The sequence below is a fragment of the Ovis aries genome, chromosome 21 (genome assembly GCF_016772045.2).
Source record: "Ovis aries strain OAR_USU_Benz2616 breed Rambouillet chromosome 21, ARS-UI_Ramb_v3.0, whole genome shotgun sequence".
In the NCBI taxonomy this organism is placed as follows: Eukaryota; Metazoa; Chordata; class Mammalia; order Artiodactyla; family Bovidae; genus Ovis; species Ovis aries.
Genome location: NC_056074.1, coordinates 42,492,540 through 42,509,747, shown reverse-complemented (window position 1 = coordinate 42,509,747; position 17,208 = coordinate 42,492,540). Strand labels below are relative to the sequence as shown.

At 53.5% G+C, this 17,208-nt stretch overlaps 2 protein-coding genes across 2 annotated transcripts in view; one reads left to right on the top strand and one right to left on the bottom strand.

Annotated features, from left to right (window-relative positions):
• Positions 1–2,250, top strand: part of TESMIN (testis expressed metallothionein like protein) — a 43,905-nt gene extending 41,655 nt beyond the window's left edge. The window contains exon 10 of the mRNA XM_004019728.6: positions 1,248–2,250. Within this exon, the coding sequence (XP_004019777.3) occupies positions 1,248–1,440 (193 nt within the window). The 3' untranslated portion in view covers positions 1,441–2,250. The remainder of the gene's footprint in view (positions 1–1,247) is intronic.
• An 8,536-nt stretch (positions 2,251–10,786) lies between these two features.
• Positions 10,787–16,523, bottom strand: GAL (galanin and GMAP prepropeptide). Its single transcript, XM_027959592.3, has 6 exons — positions 16,340–16,523; positions 16,005–16,085; positions 15,124–15,178; positions 12,328–12,414; positions 11,966–12,043; positions 10,787–11,039 (listed from the first exon to the last, which is right to left on the bottom strand). The coding sequence occupies exons 2-6, from the start codon at positions 16,083–16,085 to the stop codon at positions 10,969–10,971; spliced, it is 372 nt and encodes a 123-aa protein (XP_027815393.1). The 5' UTR covers positions 16,340–16,523; the 3' UTR covers positions 10,787–10,968.
• Positions 16,524–17,208: the final 685 nt, after the last annotated feature.

Below are 17,208 nucleotides of genomic sequence, written 5' to 3'. Positions count from 1 at the left end.
CTGCCTGAACCGCTCTTCACCACAGGAAGTGGCTGCGGAGAAGCGCTCTCAGTGTGTGTTGCGCGCCTCACTAAAGGGCTTATGGCGTCCACTTCAGTGGGATGTCGTCCCATGTAATTATTTTGAGGCCATTTTTTAAATATTTTGTAATAATTACAAAAATATTTGTAATTATCATACTCCTAGGAAGTCTCAAAGGTTGAGTAATAATTTTATCAGATATCGGACTAGATTCACCTGTTTAAAAAAATTTCCTTGAGTTTGATGGGATGGGTCATGTCATGATAAACTACCAGATGTCATTAATTAATTGGTAGCATGTAGAAAAGACAAACTCATGCTTTGTTGGTTAGAGATATCAGAAATGCTCATCACTGTGACCTGCAGAGGCCTTTCCTGGTAAAAATTTACTGAAACATGGCTGCATCTTCTGTGAAATTACATGTGGAAACATTATTGCCTGACATGGTGATGCTGAGTGTCTGATGGAATGTGACAGGGACTCCATACTCGGGAGTCCAGTCGCAAAATGTTAAGACTCTCGACCTGAGGCCATCCCTGTTCATTCATCTGCAACAAAAGTCATCATGTATTGCCTTGACAGATTTAAACCAATCCCAATGTTTATATTTTCATAATCTATAGTTTTGCTAAATTTTCTCATTTTGAGCATGACTTGGGCAACTAGCTAGCTAAGTCACAGTTGCCCCTGGAGCCCAGTGAGGTGACTGGTTCTGTATGACATGGTTCAGCTGGCTTTCAGAACCACTTCAGGGATCCAGGGGGTGTTGAGAGGCAAGCTGACAGTGTGCCCCCCAGGAGGCGACTCCTCAGAGCCCGCTGTGCTGTGGCCGCTTTCCTCAGGCAGACAGACCTGTGCATGGAGCCCAGACCACAGCTTGGCTTAGCTAATACTCCTGCTGCTTCAGCCCCTGCCCAGCCTGCAGGCTTGATGCTGCAGCCCAGGTCTCCGGGCTCCTTTGTGGATCTAAGTTTGAGAAAATGTAGAATCTTCAGGGAAAAGGATGTCTAGGCGCTGATAGGCTCATCTGGCCTCTGCATTCCTCTTCTAAAAGCAGTCCTGTATATGGTCGCAGGGCATATAATTTCCAGTATTAAGAAAACAACATTAGATTTTACCCGTGGCATGCTTTAAAGTGCTATAACAAGCATGTCCCCTGGACTGTGAAAGGTATTTAAAACAGTGGAGTGACTGAACTTGGCCTTCAACTGGTTTACTCTGACAGGCGGTCGACCTCGTGCATCTCCTGGGAGGTGGTGGAAGCCACGTGCGCCTGCCTGCTGGCCCAGGGCGAAGAGGCAGAGAGGGAGCACTGCTCCGAGTGCCTGGCGGAGCAAATGATCCTAGAGGAGTTCGGGAGATGCTTGTCGCAGATTCTCCATATTGAGTTTAAATCCAAAGGGCTGAAAATTGAGTAGAGTACAGCATGGAAAATACACACGCATGTAGGTTTTGTATTCTGAAGGAAATCTCTAGTGTAGAAAGACTGTTTTAAGGAGCATGAGGCTGGGTCTGTACCAATAGCTTCATCATTAAGAACAAATTTTCTCTCTGCATCAGGACACTGAGGGGCTACTCAGAGTCTCTAAGGGATTTGGCGACTAAAATCCTCCCCCCATTTTGAGGAAGTGCATGACCCTACTGTTGTCTGGACCCAAGGAGACAGCATGGGTTCCTGTAATCCTGGGAGAACGGTCTGCACTAACATTGAGTAATGGAGGGTGGAAGCGGGCCCTGGAGAGAAACACAAGTCCTTTCCTATTGACTTTACCCTCTCCAGGGAATTTTCCTCCTCATTATGAAAAGCCATAATGATTTTTCCCCTAAATTGTTTAGAAATAAATTCCCCAGATAGGCTGCTAAGATACAATGTAAAATCTGTAGAGAACTACTAAATACCTTGGAGAATTTCTGAGTGTAAGTATTTCCCTGGAGTCTCAAAAATTACTAGTCTTCTCTAGGGTCACCATGAAATGCAGACAGTGGGGTTGGTTTGATCAGTAGCATTTTGAGTTGTGGGGCTGAAATTATCTAGTTTCTTATATGTTTCCATTTAAATTGTGGAAAAGCTCTATTATCCAATTACCTTCTCCATAATTACTGTTATAATATTACTATTGTTTGTAAAATATGGTTAAAATAACTAATTTGCAGAAGTCAGCAGGAAAGTTAAGCTATTAAGTTGACTATTGGTTCTATTGTAAAAGCAAAGAGGAATAAAAATTTCAAATGTCTTCCATTATTGCAATTAACTTAATAACTGAACATGTATTTGTTATGTTCTGTGTTCATTAAGAGTGTTGGCCCCTTGGAGAATGTTTAGAAAGCTCGCACACACCACTTAAAGAAGTGGGGTCCTGGGATCTGGTCACCGGGCACGTCAGTGAGAAGAAGTCGAGGAGCAGGTTGAGATTTGTGGAGCTGCGTTTGGAGCAGCCTAGCTCTGACGGGGAACCAAAGGGGGGATTTGCTGTCGTTCAGTCACTTAGCTGTGTCTGACTAGTTTGCGACCCTGTGGACTGCAGCAAGCCAGGCCTCCCTGTCCTTCACGGTCTCCCTGAGTTTGGTCAAACTCATGTCCGCTGAGTTGATGATGCATCCAACCATCTCATCCTCTGTTACTCCTTCTCCTGCCGCCCTCAATCTTTCCCAGCATCAGGGTCTTTTCTAATGAGTCAGCTCTTCGCATCAGGTGGCCAAAGTCTTGGAGCTTCAGCTTCAAGATCAGTACTTCCAATGAATATTCAGGATTAATTTCCTTTACAACTGACTGGTTTGATCTCCTTGCAGTCCAAGGGACTCTCAAGAGTCTTCTTCAGCACCACTATTCAAAAGCATCAGTTCTTTGGTGCTCAGCCTTCTTTATGGTTCAACTCTCACATCCGTACATGACTACTGGAAAACCAAAGCTTTGACTAATACGAACCTTTGTCGACAAAGTGATGTCTCTCTTTTTTTAATACACTGCCTAGGTTTGTCATAGCTTTTCTTCCAAGGAGCAAGTGTCTTATAATTTCATGGTTGTAGTCACTGTCCACAGTGATTTTGGAGCCCAAGAAAATAAAGTAAATCACTGTTTCTATTGTTTCCCCATCTATTTGCCATGAAGTGATGGGACTGGATGCCATGATCTTAGTTTTTTGAATGTTGAGTTTTAAGCCAGCTTCTTCAGTCTCCTCTTTCAGCTTCATCAAGAGGCTCCTTGCTTTAGCTCCTCTTTGCTTTCTGCCATTAGGGTGGCATCATCTGCATGTCTGAGGTTACTGACATTTCTCCCGGCAATCTGGATTCCAGCTTGAGCTTCATCTAGTCCTGCATTTCGCATTACACTCATGTCTGTGCTCCACTTTGAGTTAAAATTTGTGAAGAATATATGGTCTGGATCTAGATTCATTTTTCTGCATGTGGATGTCCAGTTGTTCCGGCACCATTTGCTGAAAAGACCACCTTTTCTTTATTGTATGGCCTTCGCTCCTTTGCCACAGAGCAGCTGACTATATATAGTTTTTCTTTTTTTTCCTTTTTTGTTTGCTTGTTTGTCTTTTGGCCATAGGACACAGCTTGTGGGACCTTAGTCCCCCAACCAGGTATCAAACCCCAGGTCCTGGCAGTGAAAGCACCAAGTCCCAACCACTGGACCACAAGGGAATTCCCTATCAGTTGACTCTATTCATGTGGGTAAGTTTCTGTCTCTCTATTCTGTTCCGTTGATCTGTTTGTTAATTTTTCCACAAATATCACACTGTCTTGATTGCTATGGCTTTATAGTAAGTCTTAAGTTCGGGTGCTGTCAGTCCTCAAACTTTGTTCTTCTCAAGTATCACATTGGCCATTCTAGGTCTTTTGTCTCTTCATGTCACTTTAGAATCAGTTGTTTTACATCCACGAAATAACCCGCTGAGATTTTGATTGGGATTGTGTTGATTCTATAGATCAAGTTGAGAAGAACTGACATCTTGGAAATAGTGAGTCTTTCTTTCCATGAACACGGAATATCTATTTAGTTCTTTGATGTTTTAAAATGTTTATCTGACTGTTGTGCCCTTGGCCGTGCTGGGTCTTCCTTGCTGAGCAGGCTCTTCTCTGACTGTGGGGAGCGCAGCTGCTCCTCGGGGATGCTGTGTGGGCTTCTCACTGGAGTGGCTTGTCTTGCTTCAGAGCATGGACTCCAGGGCCCTGGCGCCTCAACAGTTGCTGCTCTGGACTCTAGCGCACAGGCTCAGTCGCTGTGCCACAGGCACTTAGTTGCTCCGCTTCTGCTTTACCGACTACGCCAAAGCCTTTGACCGTGTGGATCACGACAAACTGTGGGAACTTCTTCAAGAGATGGGGATACCAGACCACCTGACCTGCCTCCTGAGAAATCTATATGCAGTTCAAGAAGCAACAGTTAGAACTGGACATGGAACAACAGACTGGTTCCAGATTGGGAAAGGAGTACCTCAAGGCTGTATATTGTCACCCTGCTTATTTAACTTCTATGCAGGGTACATCATGAGAAATGCTGGGCTGGAAGAAGCACAAGCTGGAGTCAAGATTGCCAGGAGAAATATCAATAACCTCAGATATGCAGATGACACCACCCTTATGGCAGAAAAAGAGAACTGAAGAGTCTCTTGATGAAAGTGAAAGAGGAGAGTGAAAAAGTTGGCTTAAAGCTCAACATTCAGAAAGCGAAGATCATGGCATCTGGTCCCATCACTTCATGGCAAATAGATGGGGAAACAATGGAAACAGTGTCAGACTTTATTTTGGGGGGTGCTCCAAAATCAGTGCAGATGGTGACTGCAGCCATGAAATTAAAAGACACTTGCTCCTTGGAAGAAAAGTTATGACCAACCTAGACAGCATATTCAAAAGCAGAGACATTACTTTGCCAACAGAGGTCCGTTTAGTCAAAGCTATGATGTTTCCAATAGTCATGTATGGATGTGAGAGTTGGACTATAAACAAAGCTGAGCACCATAGAATTGATGCTTTTGAACTGTGGTGTTGGAGAAGACTCTTGAGAGTCCCTTGGACTGCAAGGAGATCCAACCAGTCCATCCTAAAGGAAATCAGTCCTGAATATTCATTGGAAGGACTGATGCTGAAGCTGAAACTCCAATACTTTGGCCACCTGATGCGAAGAACTGACTCATTGGAAAAGACCCTGATGCTGGGAAAGATTGAGGGCGGGAGGAGAAGGGGACGATAGAGGATGAAATGGTTGGATCACCAACCATTTGGTGATCACTGACTTGATGAACATGAGTTTGAGTAAACTCTGGGAGTTGGTGATGGACAGGGAGGCCTGGTGTGCTGCAGTCCATGGGGTCGCAGAGTTGGACACGACTGAGTGACAGGACTGATCTGAACCACGTGTGGGATCTTCCGGGGCTAGAGACAGAATCAGCGTCACTTGTGTTGCAAGGGGGATTCTCATCCACTGGACCACCACGGCAGTTCCTCATATAGATCTTGTACATGTTTTGTTAGATTTATACCTAAGGATTTTATTTGGGGAGTGCTAACAGAAATGGCATTGTGTTTTTAATTTCAAACTCCGCTTGTTCATTAGTGCTCTATGGGAAAGAGATTGACTTCTGTATATTAATCTTGTTTCCTGCAACCTTGCTGTAATTGTCTTTCCGTCCGAGGAGTTTGGGGACTGATTTTTAACATAGTCTGTTGTGTCATCTTTGAACAAAGGAAGTTTTATTTCCTCCTTCTCAACCTGTATATTTTTTATTTCCTTTTCTTTTCACATTAGCTGGAACTTCCAGTATGGTGTTGAAAGGTAGTAATGAGAGGGGACATCTTTGTCTTGCTCCTTATCTTAGTGGGAAAGTTTCTAGTTTCTCACTGTTAAGTATAATGTGGTGAAGAACCAGCCTGCCAGTGCAGGAGACTTAAGAGACGCAGGTTTGATCCTTGGAGGAGGTCATGGCAATCTAGTCCAGTTTTCTTGCCTGAGGAGCCTGGCAGGCTACAGTCCATAGGGTTGCAAAGAGTCGGAAATGACTGAAGCGACTTAGGCGCACGCATGTAGGGCTTTTGTTAGATATTCTTAATCAAGTTGTAGATATTCTTTATCGATTCATTGATTACCAAAGGCTTATTGTTTTTAATCATCTACAGGTATTGGATTCTGTCACATGCCTTTTCTGCATCTACTGATGAGATCCTGGGGCTTTTCTTCTTTAGCCTATTTATGTGATGGATTGCATTTGAATTTTTCTTTTTTTTGGCTAATTGGTCGTCCATTGCTATTCTTGGGCTTTCTCTAGTTGTGGCAAGCAGGAGCTGCTCTTCCTGACGGTGCTCAGGCTTCTCACTGCAGTAGCTTCTCTTGAGGCCAGAGCGTGGCCTCTCGGGTACTCGCGCCTCAGCAGTCCCAGCTCTCAGGCTCTAGAGCGCAGGCCCAGTAGTGGGGACGTCTGGGCTCCGTTGCTCCTCAGCATGTAGGATCATCCTAGAACAGGGAGTGAACCTAGGTCCCCTGAACTGGCAAGTGGATTCCTATCCACTGTACCACCAGGAAAATCTTACGTTAATTGACTTTGGATTGTTGGACCAGACTTACATACATAGGTGAAATCCCACTTAGTTGTAGTGTATAATTTTTTTATACTCAGTTGGATTTGACTTGCGACACTTTGCTGAGGATTTTGTCGTTTATGTTCATCAGAGATATTGGTCTGTAGTTTTCATGTGGTGTCTGTGTGTGTGTGTGTGTGTGTGTGTGTGTGTGTGTGTGTGTGTGCGTGCGCATCTTTTTAGGGTAATATTGCACTCACAGGATGAGTTAGAATGAGTTGGGACGTTTTCCCTCAGCTTCTGTGTCCCAGAAGGGATAGTAAAGAATTGGAATAATTTTTCCCTTAAATATTTAGTAGAATTTACCAGGGAACATACCAAGGCCCCAAAATATATTTTAGTAGCTTCTTAAAAATTTAAACATTTCATTTTAAGATAATTGTGATCTATATACAATTGTAAGAAATAACACACAGAGAAATGTACCCGTTATCTAGTTTTCCCTAGTGGTAACACGGAGAAGGCAATGGCAACCCACTCCAGGGTTCTTGCCTGGAGAATCCCAGGGACGGGGGAGCCTGGTGGGCTGCCATCTATGGGGTCGCACAGAGTCGGACACAACTGAAGCGACTTAGCAGCAGCAGCAGCGGTGAGATCTCACAAACCTTTAGCACGGTATCACAGCCAGGACGGTGACATTGACACAGTCGAGATGCAGCATTCTGTCACCTCAAGGCTCCCTCCAGTCACTCGCTCGTATTCACAACCCCTCCCGCCTTTTCCCCTCCCCTCCCAAACCCTGGCAGCCACTAGTCTATTGCCCACACCTGTACCTTAGTCGCTTCCGGAATGTTAAATAGACAGTGTTGTGCAGTGTGTGACTCAGAGGAGTTCTCTGGAGATCGCCAGGGTGTTGTGAGTCTTAATACTCAGTTCCTTTTCACGCTCGGTAGTAGGTGTGGGTGACAAGAGAATAGCCCGTTGGAGGGCAGCTGAGTTGTTATGAATAAACTACTATGAATGTTTGTGTGTGGGTTCTTGTGTAAGGTAAGTCTTCATTTGTCTGGGGTAAATGCTTGGGAGTGTAGTGGCTGGGTTGGATGGTTGTGGCATGTTTGATTTTTAGAGATGTGATCAGCTCTCTTCCAGAGCAGCTGAATCACATTACATTTTCAGCAGCAGTGTGAGTCGTCCACCTTCTCTGCCTCCTTACCAGCAGTTGGTGCTGTGACTGTCTCTTCAGATGTTCCAATGGGTGTTTAGCAATTGGTTGTGCTTTTAATGTGCAGCCCCCTAAACATTAATTATGCTGAACATCTCTTCTGGTGCTTTTTTTCCATCTCTGTAAGCTGTTCAGTGAAGTGTCTGTTCATGTATTGTGCTCATTTTAACTGGATTTTTGTTGAGCTTTGAGAGTCCTTTATATGTTTTAGAAAACAGTCCTTGGTGGGCTATGTGGTTTCCAAATATTTTCTCCCAGTCCTTGTTCTTTTCACGCTGTTTCTTGATGGGCATCGTGTTGTCTGTGAATCGACTCAGAGATAGTAGACCTCCTCCCTCTGCTGAGGAGACAGGAAAGGACCCAGCCCCCACACTGTGTCGTCCCTGGGCCCTGATTTCCCTGCTGCCCTGCCTTCCTCCTGACTTTGGGTCTCCTGGTGTTCGTTTTGTGTATAATGTCCAGGGCTTTTCACTGCACTGACAGGGGAATGAGAGAAAAGACACCTCCTTTCAAGCCTGCAAGTCAGCAAACATCACATTTTAAGCTTAGATCAGAGGTGGTCAAGCTTTCTGCTTTCTAGAGCCTTCTTTGTTGTTGCCATGGATAAAAGAGGGGAAAATCCAGACTTTAAAATGAACCACTAGTAGCTCTCTTTTGCAGTGTATTAAAAATAAAAGTCGAGCTGTATGTCAGAACGGTCAGGAGCTGTGATGCTTGTCATCTTCCTGAGACTTCGCCCTTCCCCGAGGCCTTCCTTAGCCTCCCAGTACCTCTCTCCTCCTCTCAGGCATCACCTTCTCCTCCCCTTTCTCCCCCTCCTGAAGCTCCCCAGGAAGGCAGACTCGCCCTTCCTCGGAGCCTCGCCCTGCCCCAAGTGCACCCAAGCAGCAGCGTGTCTCTGCGCAGACAGCGGGGGGAGGCACCTGGCCTTGGCCTTGATCGCAGCCCTCAGCTTTCATGACTGCTCCTCATGGGACAGGCAGCCTCGCGGAGAATTTCCCTGCGCTCTCCTCTTCCACCTCTCAGCTGGTCCCCTGGGTGGCTCCCAGGCCTCTCTGTGAGTTCTCCACCTCCCCTGGGGTCTGGTGAACTCTTCTTGGAAATACTGGCCACAATTGGCAACTGATTGACCCAGCATGGCCATGGCCAGCTGCAGCCACGTTCTCCCCGGGAAGTAAAGCATCTCCCCCACAGCCTTCCTCTGAGGAGGGCCACCGAGTCCATCACTTGCGACCAGCAGATGGCACCAGGCCACCCCCCGCCCCTCGCCTCTCGCTGCCACCATCTCTCCCACTCCATTTACACCAGGTGGGCCGGGGTGGGGGGGGTGAGATTGCAGAGCTCGGCCTGGAGCCCACACTGCTGCGCCTGCACCGAGGCCCCTGAGATGCTCTCCTTTCCATCAGGTGCGATGCTGGAAGCCAGGGCCTGGCCCCGGCTCACCTCTTGTTTCCCCGGCAAGGGTGGTTTCCTGAGGGAGTTCAGTGTGGTAAGGAGAGACAGCCGCAGACAGAACTCTGACAGGCCGGGGCGGTGCCACACTCGCTGGGCCTGCACACAGCCCTGCTCGGGGAGAATGAACAGGAAGGTGTCCTGGAGAAGGCCACCACCGAGCGGGACCATGTGGGATGTATAGGAGTTTACCAGGCACTGGTAGGGAGGTGTACAGAGGTTTCAAGTGAGAGAGACTGGGCCAGGGGCTGCAGTTGGCAGGATCTGGGGCTCGGGGCACAGGGAGGCTAGCAGAGCAGCCTGGGTGGTGCCCGGTGTGGATGGAAGGGGCCAAGGCCAGAGGCAGGGCAGGCAGAGTGCAGGCGGGTGTCGGGGGACCGTGAATGAGGTATGTGCGGCCCCCGCCAGCTGCTGCTGCCGGGCGCTTGTGGGGAGTTCAGGCTCTGCGCACCTGGTCCTTCTGAGCACTCTGGGCAGGGGCCTGGCCCCCAAGCTCTGACAGGCTTCTGGGGTGCTGGGGCCCCCGCGAGCCTGGGGGAATTAGAGCAGCTCAGAAGAGGAGCCTGAGGACGGTGAGGGCAGGAGGTGAAGGACAGCCTGGCGCCTGTAGGACCTGCGGGTGGTGTGCCTACACCCTGAGCTGGGATGGCCCACCCAGGCGTGTGCGTGGCAAGTGCCAGGCCGAGTGGCTGGGGGCAGGAGGGAGAGGCCCTGTGAGTCGCAAGGGAGAGGAGGCCGGGCTGGGCTAGGCCTCGGAGAACTAAGCCGTGTCTACTTCTTCCTGGGAGCGGGCAGTCAGCGCCACACTTGGCCGTGTGCTGCAGTCACCTGGGGAGCATGGGCACATGGTGGGCACCCGGACTGGCTCAGGGGTCTGCGGGCCACCTGGGCCCCCAGGGCCAAGAGGCGCTGCTGGGGCGGAGATGGCGGGAAGACCGCCCCGCTGCCTCCTCAGGCCGCTCGGGCTCCTGAGGACGACTGTCTGGCTTCGCGGCGTCGCCTGTTTCCTTCTTGGGTCTTCGGTAGGGGGACCAAGACTTCTACCCTCAGTCCCCACGTGCTGTCCTTAACTCAGCATCAGCCTAGCACACCTCCTGATCCAAAGAAAGGCTGCCGTGCTTCGGACGGTGGCCTCCTGACCCACCACGTGACTCGCGCTGCCCTGTCGGTCCCCACCTCGCGCGGCCCGGCACCGCCGCCCCTCGCCACCCTGCACCCCCTGACCCTCACGCCCGCCTCCACGCCACTCCTCCCCCTCAGGCTCGGGGCTGCTGTGGCCGTTCCCATCTGCCCATATCAGCCGCAGGAGGGCAGGGCTCTGTTTGTGGTTTTGTCTGTCTCAGAAACAAACTTGCCTTCATAATTATCTTTGACTCAGCTTCATGTTAAGACAACTTTGTTCCCTAAACATGAGTGACAACAGAAGGTGTCTGAGATACTCTAGATGGTGGAATTTGAGGGTAAAGGTTTTATCTAATACCCGTGATTATAAACAAGCATCATCCTTTAAAAACACATTGGTGGCAGTGGTGACAAGCCAGACACCTGGAAGGAAATGATCATCACAAGCCATTGCTGTTTTTTTTTTTTTTTTTTTAATTTTGCCACTCAAACTTATGACCAAAGGGAAAGAACCTGAAATGGCAAGGACACAGCATCAGGGCAGCGGGGATGGGGCGGCTGCCATGTGACGGGCACCCTCGCGGGGCACGACTGCGCGTGACAGGGGAGCCCGACACGCGCGGGAGCCCGCTCAGGACCGCTCGGCGTCTCCTGCGGACTCTGCTGTGGGGAGACCGGGCAGGTGCTCCAGGACCCCGGCGTCTGCAAGGGGAAGGGCCACACTCAGATCCCCCCGCATCAAGCCCGGCATCAGGCACGCGCCACAGTTAACCCCCACACTGGGCATGCATTTAGGTAACAAAAGTCAGTGTCCCCTAAGGAGAGAAGCTCCATGCGGCAGCATTCCAAACAGAGCAGATAGACCCATAAGGTCAGTCTGCCCTTGCTGGGAGAGTCACCCGTTTCCTCCACAGAGGTCTCCCCAGAGGCTCCACTGGGCTCTGGGTTCTGAGGTTTCCCAGTCCTTCTCCCACAGCCCCGCTGCCCACGGATGGTTCTGAGGGAAAGCTGCAAGCTTAAATCGCCCCCCAAAACTCCTCCCCCGCTAAGCCCTCCTAAAAGCAGTGGAGCCTGAGAGCAAGTGGATCAAGACAGAACCCAGAAAGCGTCGTCACTCTTCCAACTAGACAAAACGGGGACAGCCCTGGTGCCACCCTTGGAGGTCCCGGTGGTGACCTCTCAGAGCCCCTTCCACAGGACGGGTTTGATTAAGGCCAGACAGTCACTGGGGCAAGAGCGGCAGTCACAAGCACAGAAGTGCTGAGGTTGGATGGGCCACGGGGAGGCCCCCTCATCTGCAGTGTCCATGGAAGAGCCTAGATCCCAGGCCACAGAGCTATGGGGGTCAAACGCAGCCTGCCCCCCAGGAGACTGCCCGCGGTGAAAATGCAACCAGGACCCTGGGCTCCAGGTGGTCTGCGGAGAGCCTGGCTGTGTGTAGTGACTGCGGCCCCACGTCCAGGAGTCTGGGTCCACAGCACAAACGAACCCAGCCCCGGCCTTGTCACTGCTCCCGCCAGCGTGACTAGGTGTGAGGTAGACCCGGCTCCTCCCCAGGAGAAGTCCATGGAATCTTTTCTCCACAGGCTTCCAAGAGGTGGGGTTTCCCCTTGGGGTACTTCACGTACCTTTGAGATGCAGGAAAGTCAAAAACTCAATTATCGTGCGCACGACGTTGTTATCCGCCAGCGGTCTGTCAAAGCTTCCTAGAAACCAGAGGGGGCAGGGTTGACGACCGGGGTGCCCGTCCTAGACCTGGGCACCTGGGGGCACCACCGGGACGCCCCTCCCTCCTTCCAGAGCCCGGTTCAGCTCAGGGCAGGCCCTGAGACCCCGTGGCTGCCCCAGGATCTTACTCCCAGGTTTGGGGCGCCTCGTTCTGGCGGCTGACAGATCTTGTGGGGCCCAGCTCAGGCTCGGTTGTGAATCGGGCGGGCAGGAGACCAATACCCCCACGGCCCTGCGTGCCCTGGGATTAAAGTCCCCTCACCTGGCCGGGCTTCGTCTTCAGGCTCGAGTCCCCGCTTGCCGGCGAGGCCATGCTTGTCGTGAAGTGACCTGTGGTTGTCGATGGCATCTGTCGGCAAACCAGGGAGGAAAGCACCTGAGCGTGGTCGCCGTGACAGGACACACGGCTGCTTACCGCCAACCCGCAACACAGCCAGAGCGCACAAACCAAGCGCGGCAGGGGCGCCGTGGAAGGGGCAGGGCCACGCTCTGCGGAACCAGAGGACAGAGCCAGAGCCAGGGCGCCGCTCCCATCCAGGGGCTGGGGGCCCGCAGAGCCGGAGGGGAGCCGCCGGTCCAGACGGGGCCAGCATGCGCCTAGTGGAGGGCACTGGCTCCAGGCCTGGTCAGCGCGGGTGTGCCAACGGCGCCCCAGGGGGGCTGGCATTTGAACTGGGTGCCTCCCAGGCAGAGGACAGGGCCTGGGGTCCTATGTCCCTGAAAACAGGGGCAGGCGGAGCCACAGGATTTGCCCTTCTGATGAAAGCAGATTTTCTCTCTCTAAGACCACTGGCTGCTGTGAGGGAGACGGACTGGAGCCAGGGAGAGAGACAGGGTCAGAGAGGAGGAGGAGGAGGAGGGGGCGAGAGGGAAGGAGGGCGTGCGTGTGTGTGTATACACGTGAGTGCGTGCGTGTGCACGTGTCTACACGTGTGTGTGCGCACACGCATGCATGTTGGCTGGAGTGAAAAGCAGGAATGAGGTTGCAGGCAGAGAGACCCCCTAAGAAAGCACTGGACGGAGTTCCCTGGTAGACTTTGCGGTTTCACTGCTGAAAGCCCGGGTTCAATCCCTGGTCGGGGAACTCAGATCTCATAAACTGCAGAGTGTGACCAAAAAGAAAAAGTAAAATAAAAAGAACTGAAAAGAAAGAATGCAGACTCTGTGCCAAGCAGCCTGCAGTGAAGGGAAGGGCCTGACCTGGGGCCCTTCGGGGTAAAGGAGACCTGGGCCATGGTTTCTGGCTGCCGGGCCTGATGCACCAGGTCACCTCCAAGCCTGGGCAAGTGCGAACTAATGCATCTTCCCCCAGAGTCCTTGGCCTGCAGTGTGGAGGGATGACAAGCCCCCGGCGATTCAGGAGGCCACTGGGCGCCTCCAGGCTCAGACCGACCTCGGCAGCAAGCACAGTCTCGTGCTGACGACAGAAGCCGGGAGTACGGCGCGAAGTCTTAAGGGATTCTGACAAAGAGCTGGTCTAGATGGACAGCTTCTGCTGATCCAACTTGATGGTGAAAAACAGCTTGTTTTCTGACTCAGGACTCTTTGGCTGCGCTGCTCGGCTTGTGGGATGTTAGCTCCTCAGCCAGGGACCAAACCCGGGGAACCGACAGTGAAGGCATGGAGTCCTAAGCACCGGACAACCCGGGGAGTCCCAGATGCCCTTGATAAACACATTTTCAACACGGGCTCCTCCTTTCTATGGGGCCAGAAGCACCGGAGATGAGGTGCTCTCTTGGGAGGAAGGGACTCCGGGCTGCAGAGGGCTCAGGAAAACTCGTGAGTCGGTGTCCGGCAGGCAAGGCCACTCCACCCACAGTGCCCAGACCCCTGAGGACTGGCCGCGGCTTTTGTTCTGAGACCAGAGATGCCCAGGGGACCCTGCCTGTGGCCCGCCTTGTTTTCATTTCTGTCTCTGCGTTTCTCAAAGCCCGGCTCTCAGGGACCCTGCAGATCAGATAAATAACCATGTGAAGTGGAAGAAGAGTCTGTACTTAAACTCGAGGGTTAAAAACTAAAAGCAGCTTCCCAGGATCGTTTAAATGGGGATGGCTCTTCCCAGTGACTCTGGAGAGACTGGGACAAGAGCTATTTGCTGTTTGCCTCCTTTCCTGTGGGAAAACAGGAAATAAACAGAGGAGGGGTTTCTTCAAGGCTGATGGCTGTCCCCAGTGAAACCATGCCTGCAAGTTTGAAAGTAGGGGTGGGGTGACATGGGAAGTGAAAGGTCTCCCCTCACCCCTCCTTGAGGTCAAAACCTGAAGGGGTCACTGCGGACAGAGGACGTGCAGGAAGCAGAGTGGGGGTGGGCGGCATGCAGCCTGGGGTCCGCAGCGTCCCCTTTAGCGCCTGGAGGCGAGCCACTTCCCACCTCCGCCACTTCCTGTGCCCACGGAGGAATTCCACGGCATCGAGCCGGTCACTGAGCCCCGGGGTCCATGTGCTTGCCCGTAAATGCAGCGGTCGAACTAGGACTCTCTGACGGGCGCCACTAGTCTACACTCACTGGAGTTCTGCATCCTGAACGGAGTGAAATTACTCACACCAAGTGCAGACGATGTCCCATCAAAGATAAGACCCCAAGGGTCAGCCACCCTGCGTGACGGCTCCAGGAGCAGAGTCGGAGCAGAAAGAGAGCCATCGACGCTCAGTCTTGGCACGAGCATGTTTTGGCCTCTTCAGGTCAAGGATGGACGGGAGCATTCAGGGAGAGACAGAGGGACCCGAGACAGGGCCCAGAACAGGGCCCCAAGGAGCGTCTGCCTTCCGAGACGCTCCCCCGGGGAGGCCTGAACAGGGGCTGAGGCTGGGAATCCCAGAGGAAGGCGAGGCCTCGGAAGGGCCTGGGTCAGTCCCTTCAGTTAAACCTACAGAAAAACCCACCCTGCCTCGAAGTCTCAGGGAAAACTCCCCTGTCCCTTTATCTGACTTGGAAAAGCAAGGGCTCGGAGCAATGACCGGCGACCCCAACGTTTCAGGAAGAGCAGGGTCAGCACCAGCGCCGCAGCCAGCCCGACCAGAGCAGGTTTGCCCGAGATGCCGGCCCGGTTTCACTCACGTGGTCCGAGAAGGTAGCCGGCACTGTTCAGGGTCCAGCCTCTCTTCTCCTTCACCTTAAACGGGAGGGCAGGGGTCAGAGGGCAAGCATCCTGCCTGGTACAGGCCACGATGGCTCAAAGAAGCCCCCAGCGGCAGCTTCTGCTCATATAACCCACCACGGCAGCCTGTGAAGTCAGCATCTACTTCAAATAGCCACACGGCTTCAATGACAAAGACTCGACTCTCACAGAATAAGCTGAGAGAGGCAAACTGTTGAAGCAAGAGCTTTAAATGAAATCAGAAAGACATTAAGTGAAATTCACCCAGACTTTCCAGGCAGGATACAGGAATCAGAATAATGCATGTACTTTGGGAAACTGCAAGACATTCCACACTTGCACCCCAGTAAGCTACGCTCGACAGGAGAACAGCAATGCCTGCCTTGTCCAAGAATCCCTTTAGAGCTGCAGACCACAGACTCAGAGTGCACCCACTGGCTTTAAATGATGCTGAAGACACGTGTTGCTAAAACCAGCTGGCAAACGGGGTAACTGACGCTCTACTGAACTTAACCAAATGGGGTTCACCCCTCACTGGTTTGAGGCGCTAACCGCCGGTTCGCAGGGTCCCCATTTAGTGGCCCTGGAGGATCCGAGCCCGCCACCCATCTGCTTTGAGGACTCGGGCCCCTCCCGGCGCCGCCCGCCCCCCGCCCCACTCCCCAGTTTTCCGAAGCCCCCACACCCCCTCCCACCCCGAGGCAGAATCGATGGCTCTGTTCCTGGCACAAGGCACTCACCTCACCCCCACCCCCACCCCCAGTCTGGTTCTGATGCGGTCGCCCCCTTTGCCGAGAAGGAGACTCGGCTTGGGGGGCGTTTGCCCCCGCCCTGCGCTTACCGGTGACCCGAGGCCCAGGGTGGCTGAAAGGGCCGCAGCGAGGAGCAGGGAGGCGAGCAGGAGGATGGAGCCTCTGGGCATCTGCAAGGGAAGGGGCGGTGGGCGGCGGCGCGGGGAGACCGGCCTCCTTCCCCAGGGCGCACGTCGGCCTGGGGCTCCGGACCCCCACCCCCACCCCTGCGGGTGCAGGAGGAGCAGCCAGGAGCCAGGGGCCCAGGAGAGAGCCCGGCCAGGGCGGAGGCGCCGCGCCAGCCCCGGGGGGGGTCCACCGGCAGGCGCGCACTCTGGAGAGGGGAACGAGGAGAAAGAGTGGGGTGAGCTCGGGGGCGCGGTACCTTGAGCGGGGCCCGGAGGGTCGGGGGATGTCTGCGGGTGCTGGGGTGTCTGCAGGTCCTGTGTCGGCGGGGCCGCGCGTCCGTCGAGTCGGGTGGGGCAGGGCCGGGACGCTCACCGCATGGCGCGGCCTCGGGACGCGGAGGCGGGAAGCGCAGGGCGGCCGGGCTCCCTCGACGTGTCCGCGCCGGGAGCCGCCGCCGCCGCTATTTATGCGGCGCATCCCGGAGCCGCTCGGCCGCGTCACGGGCTCCGCTCCCGCCTCCTGCGCCCTCGCCGGCCCGAGTGGGCGGGAGTGACCGGAACTCAGTCCCCGGGGGGCCTCGGAGCGCCCGCGGGGGCGGCGGGGCGCGCGGTGGTCCTGCCTTGCGAGTGGGGCTGGCGGGGATGGCGAGAAGCGCCCCCCCGCACCTGGCGGGAGAGCCCCCATCGCCGCGAATGGAGAGCCCCCAGCCCGCGGCGGAGACCCCACGCCTGTTGGCGCGACCCCCGAGCCAGGCACAGCGGCCCCTGCGCAGGGAGCTCCGCAGCCGAAAGCCCTCACTCTGAGCTGGGCGCGATCGCGGAGTCCTGGGCACCGCCGACCAGGCACCCTGTTGTAGCGGCAGGATTATGAGTTCAGCCTCGAGAACCATCCACAGGGGAAGGACAGCAGCCTGAAGCCCGCCCAGCTTCCTCCTCCCGTGCCCAGTGGCCCTCCCTACCCAGACCCCAGGCCCCTTTCCCTGGGGTGGGCTAAGTCGCTTCAGTCATGTCCGACTCTTTGCGACCCCATGGACTGTGGCCCGCCAGGCTCCTCTGTCGGTGGGATTTCCCAAGCAAGAAGACTGGATTGGGTAGCCACCCTCTTCTCCAGGGGATCTTCCCGACC

Bases quoted from the DNA above. Each gene is read 5' to 3' on its own strand.
- GAL (XM_027959592.3), bottom strand. From the start codon at position 16,085: ATGCCCAGAGGCTCCATCCTCCTGCTCGCCTCCCTGCTCCTCGCTGCG. The intron at 15,179-16,004 runs GTAAGCGCAGGG...CTCCCGTTTAAG, and splicing joins CCCTGGGCCTCGGGTCACCG to GTGAAGGAGAAGAGAGGCTG. The intron at 11,040-11,965 runs GTACGTGAAGTA...TTCCCCTTGCAG, and splicing joins GACTTTCCTGCATCTCAAAG to ACGCCGGGGTCCTGGAGCAC.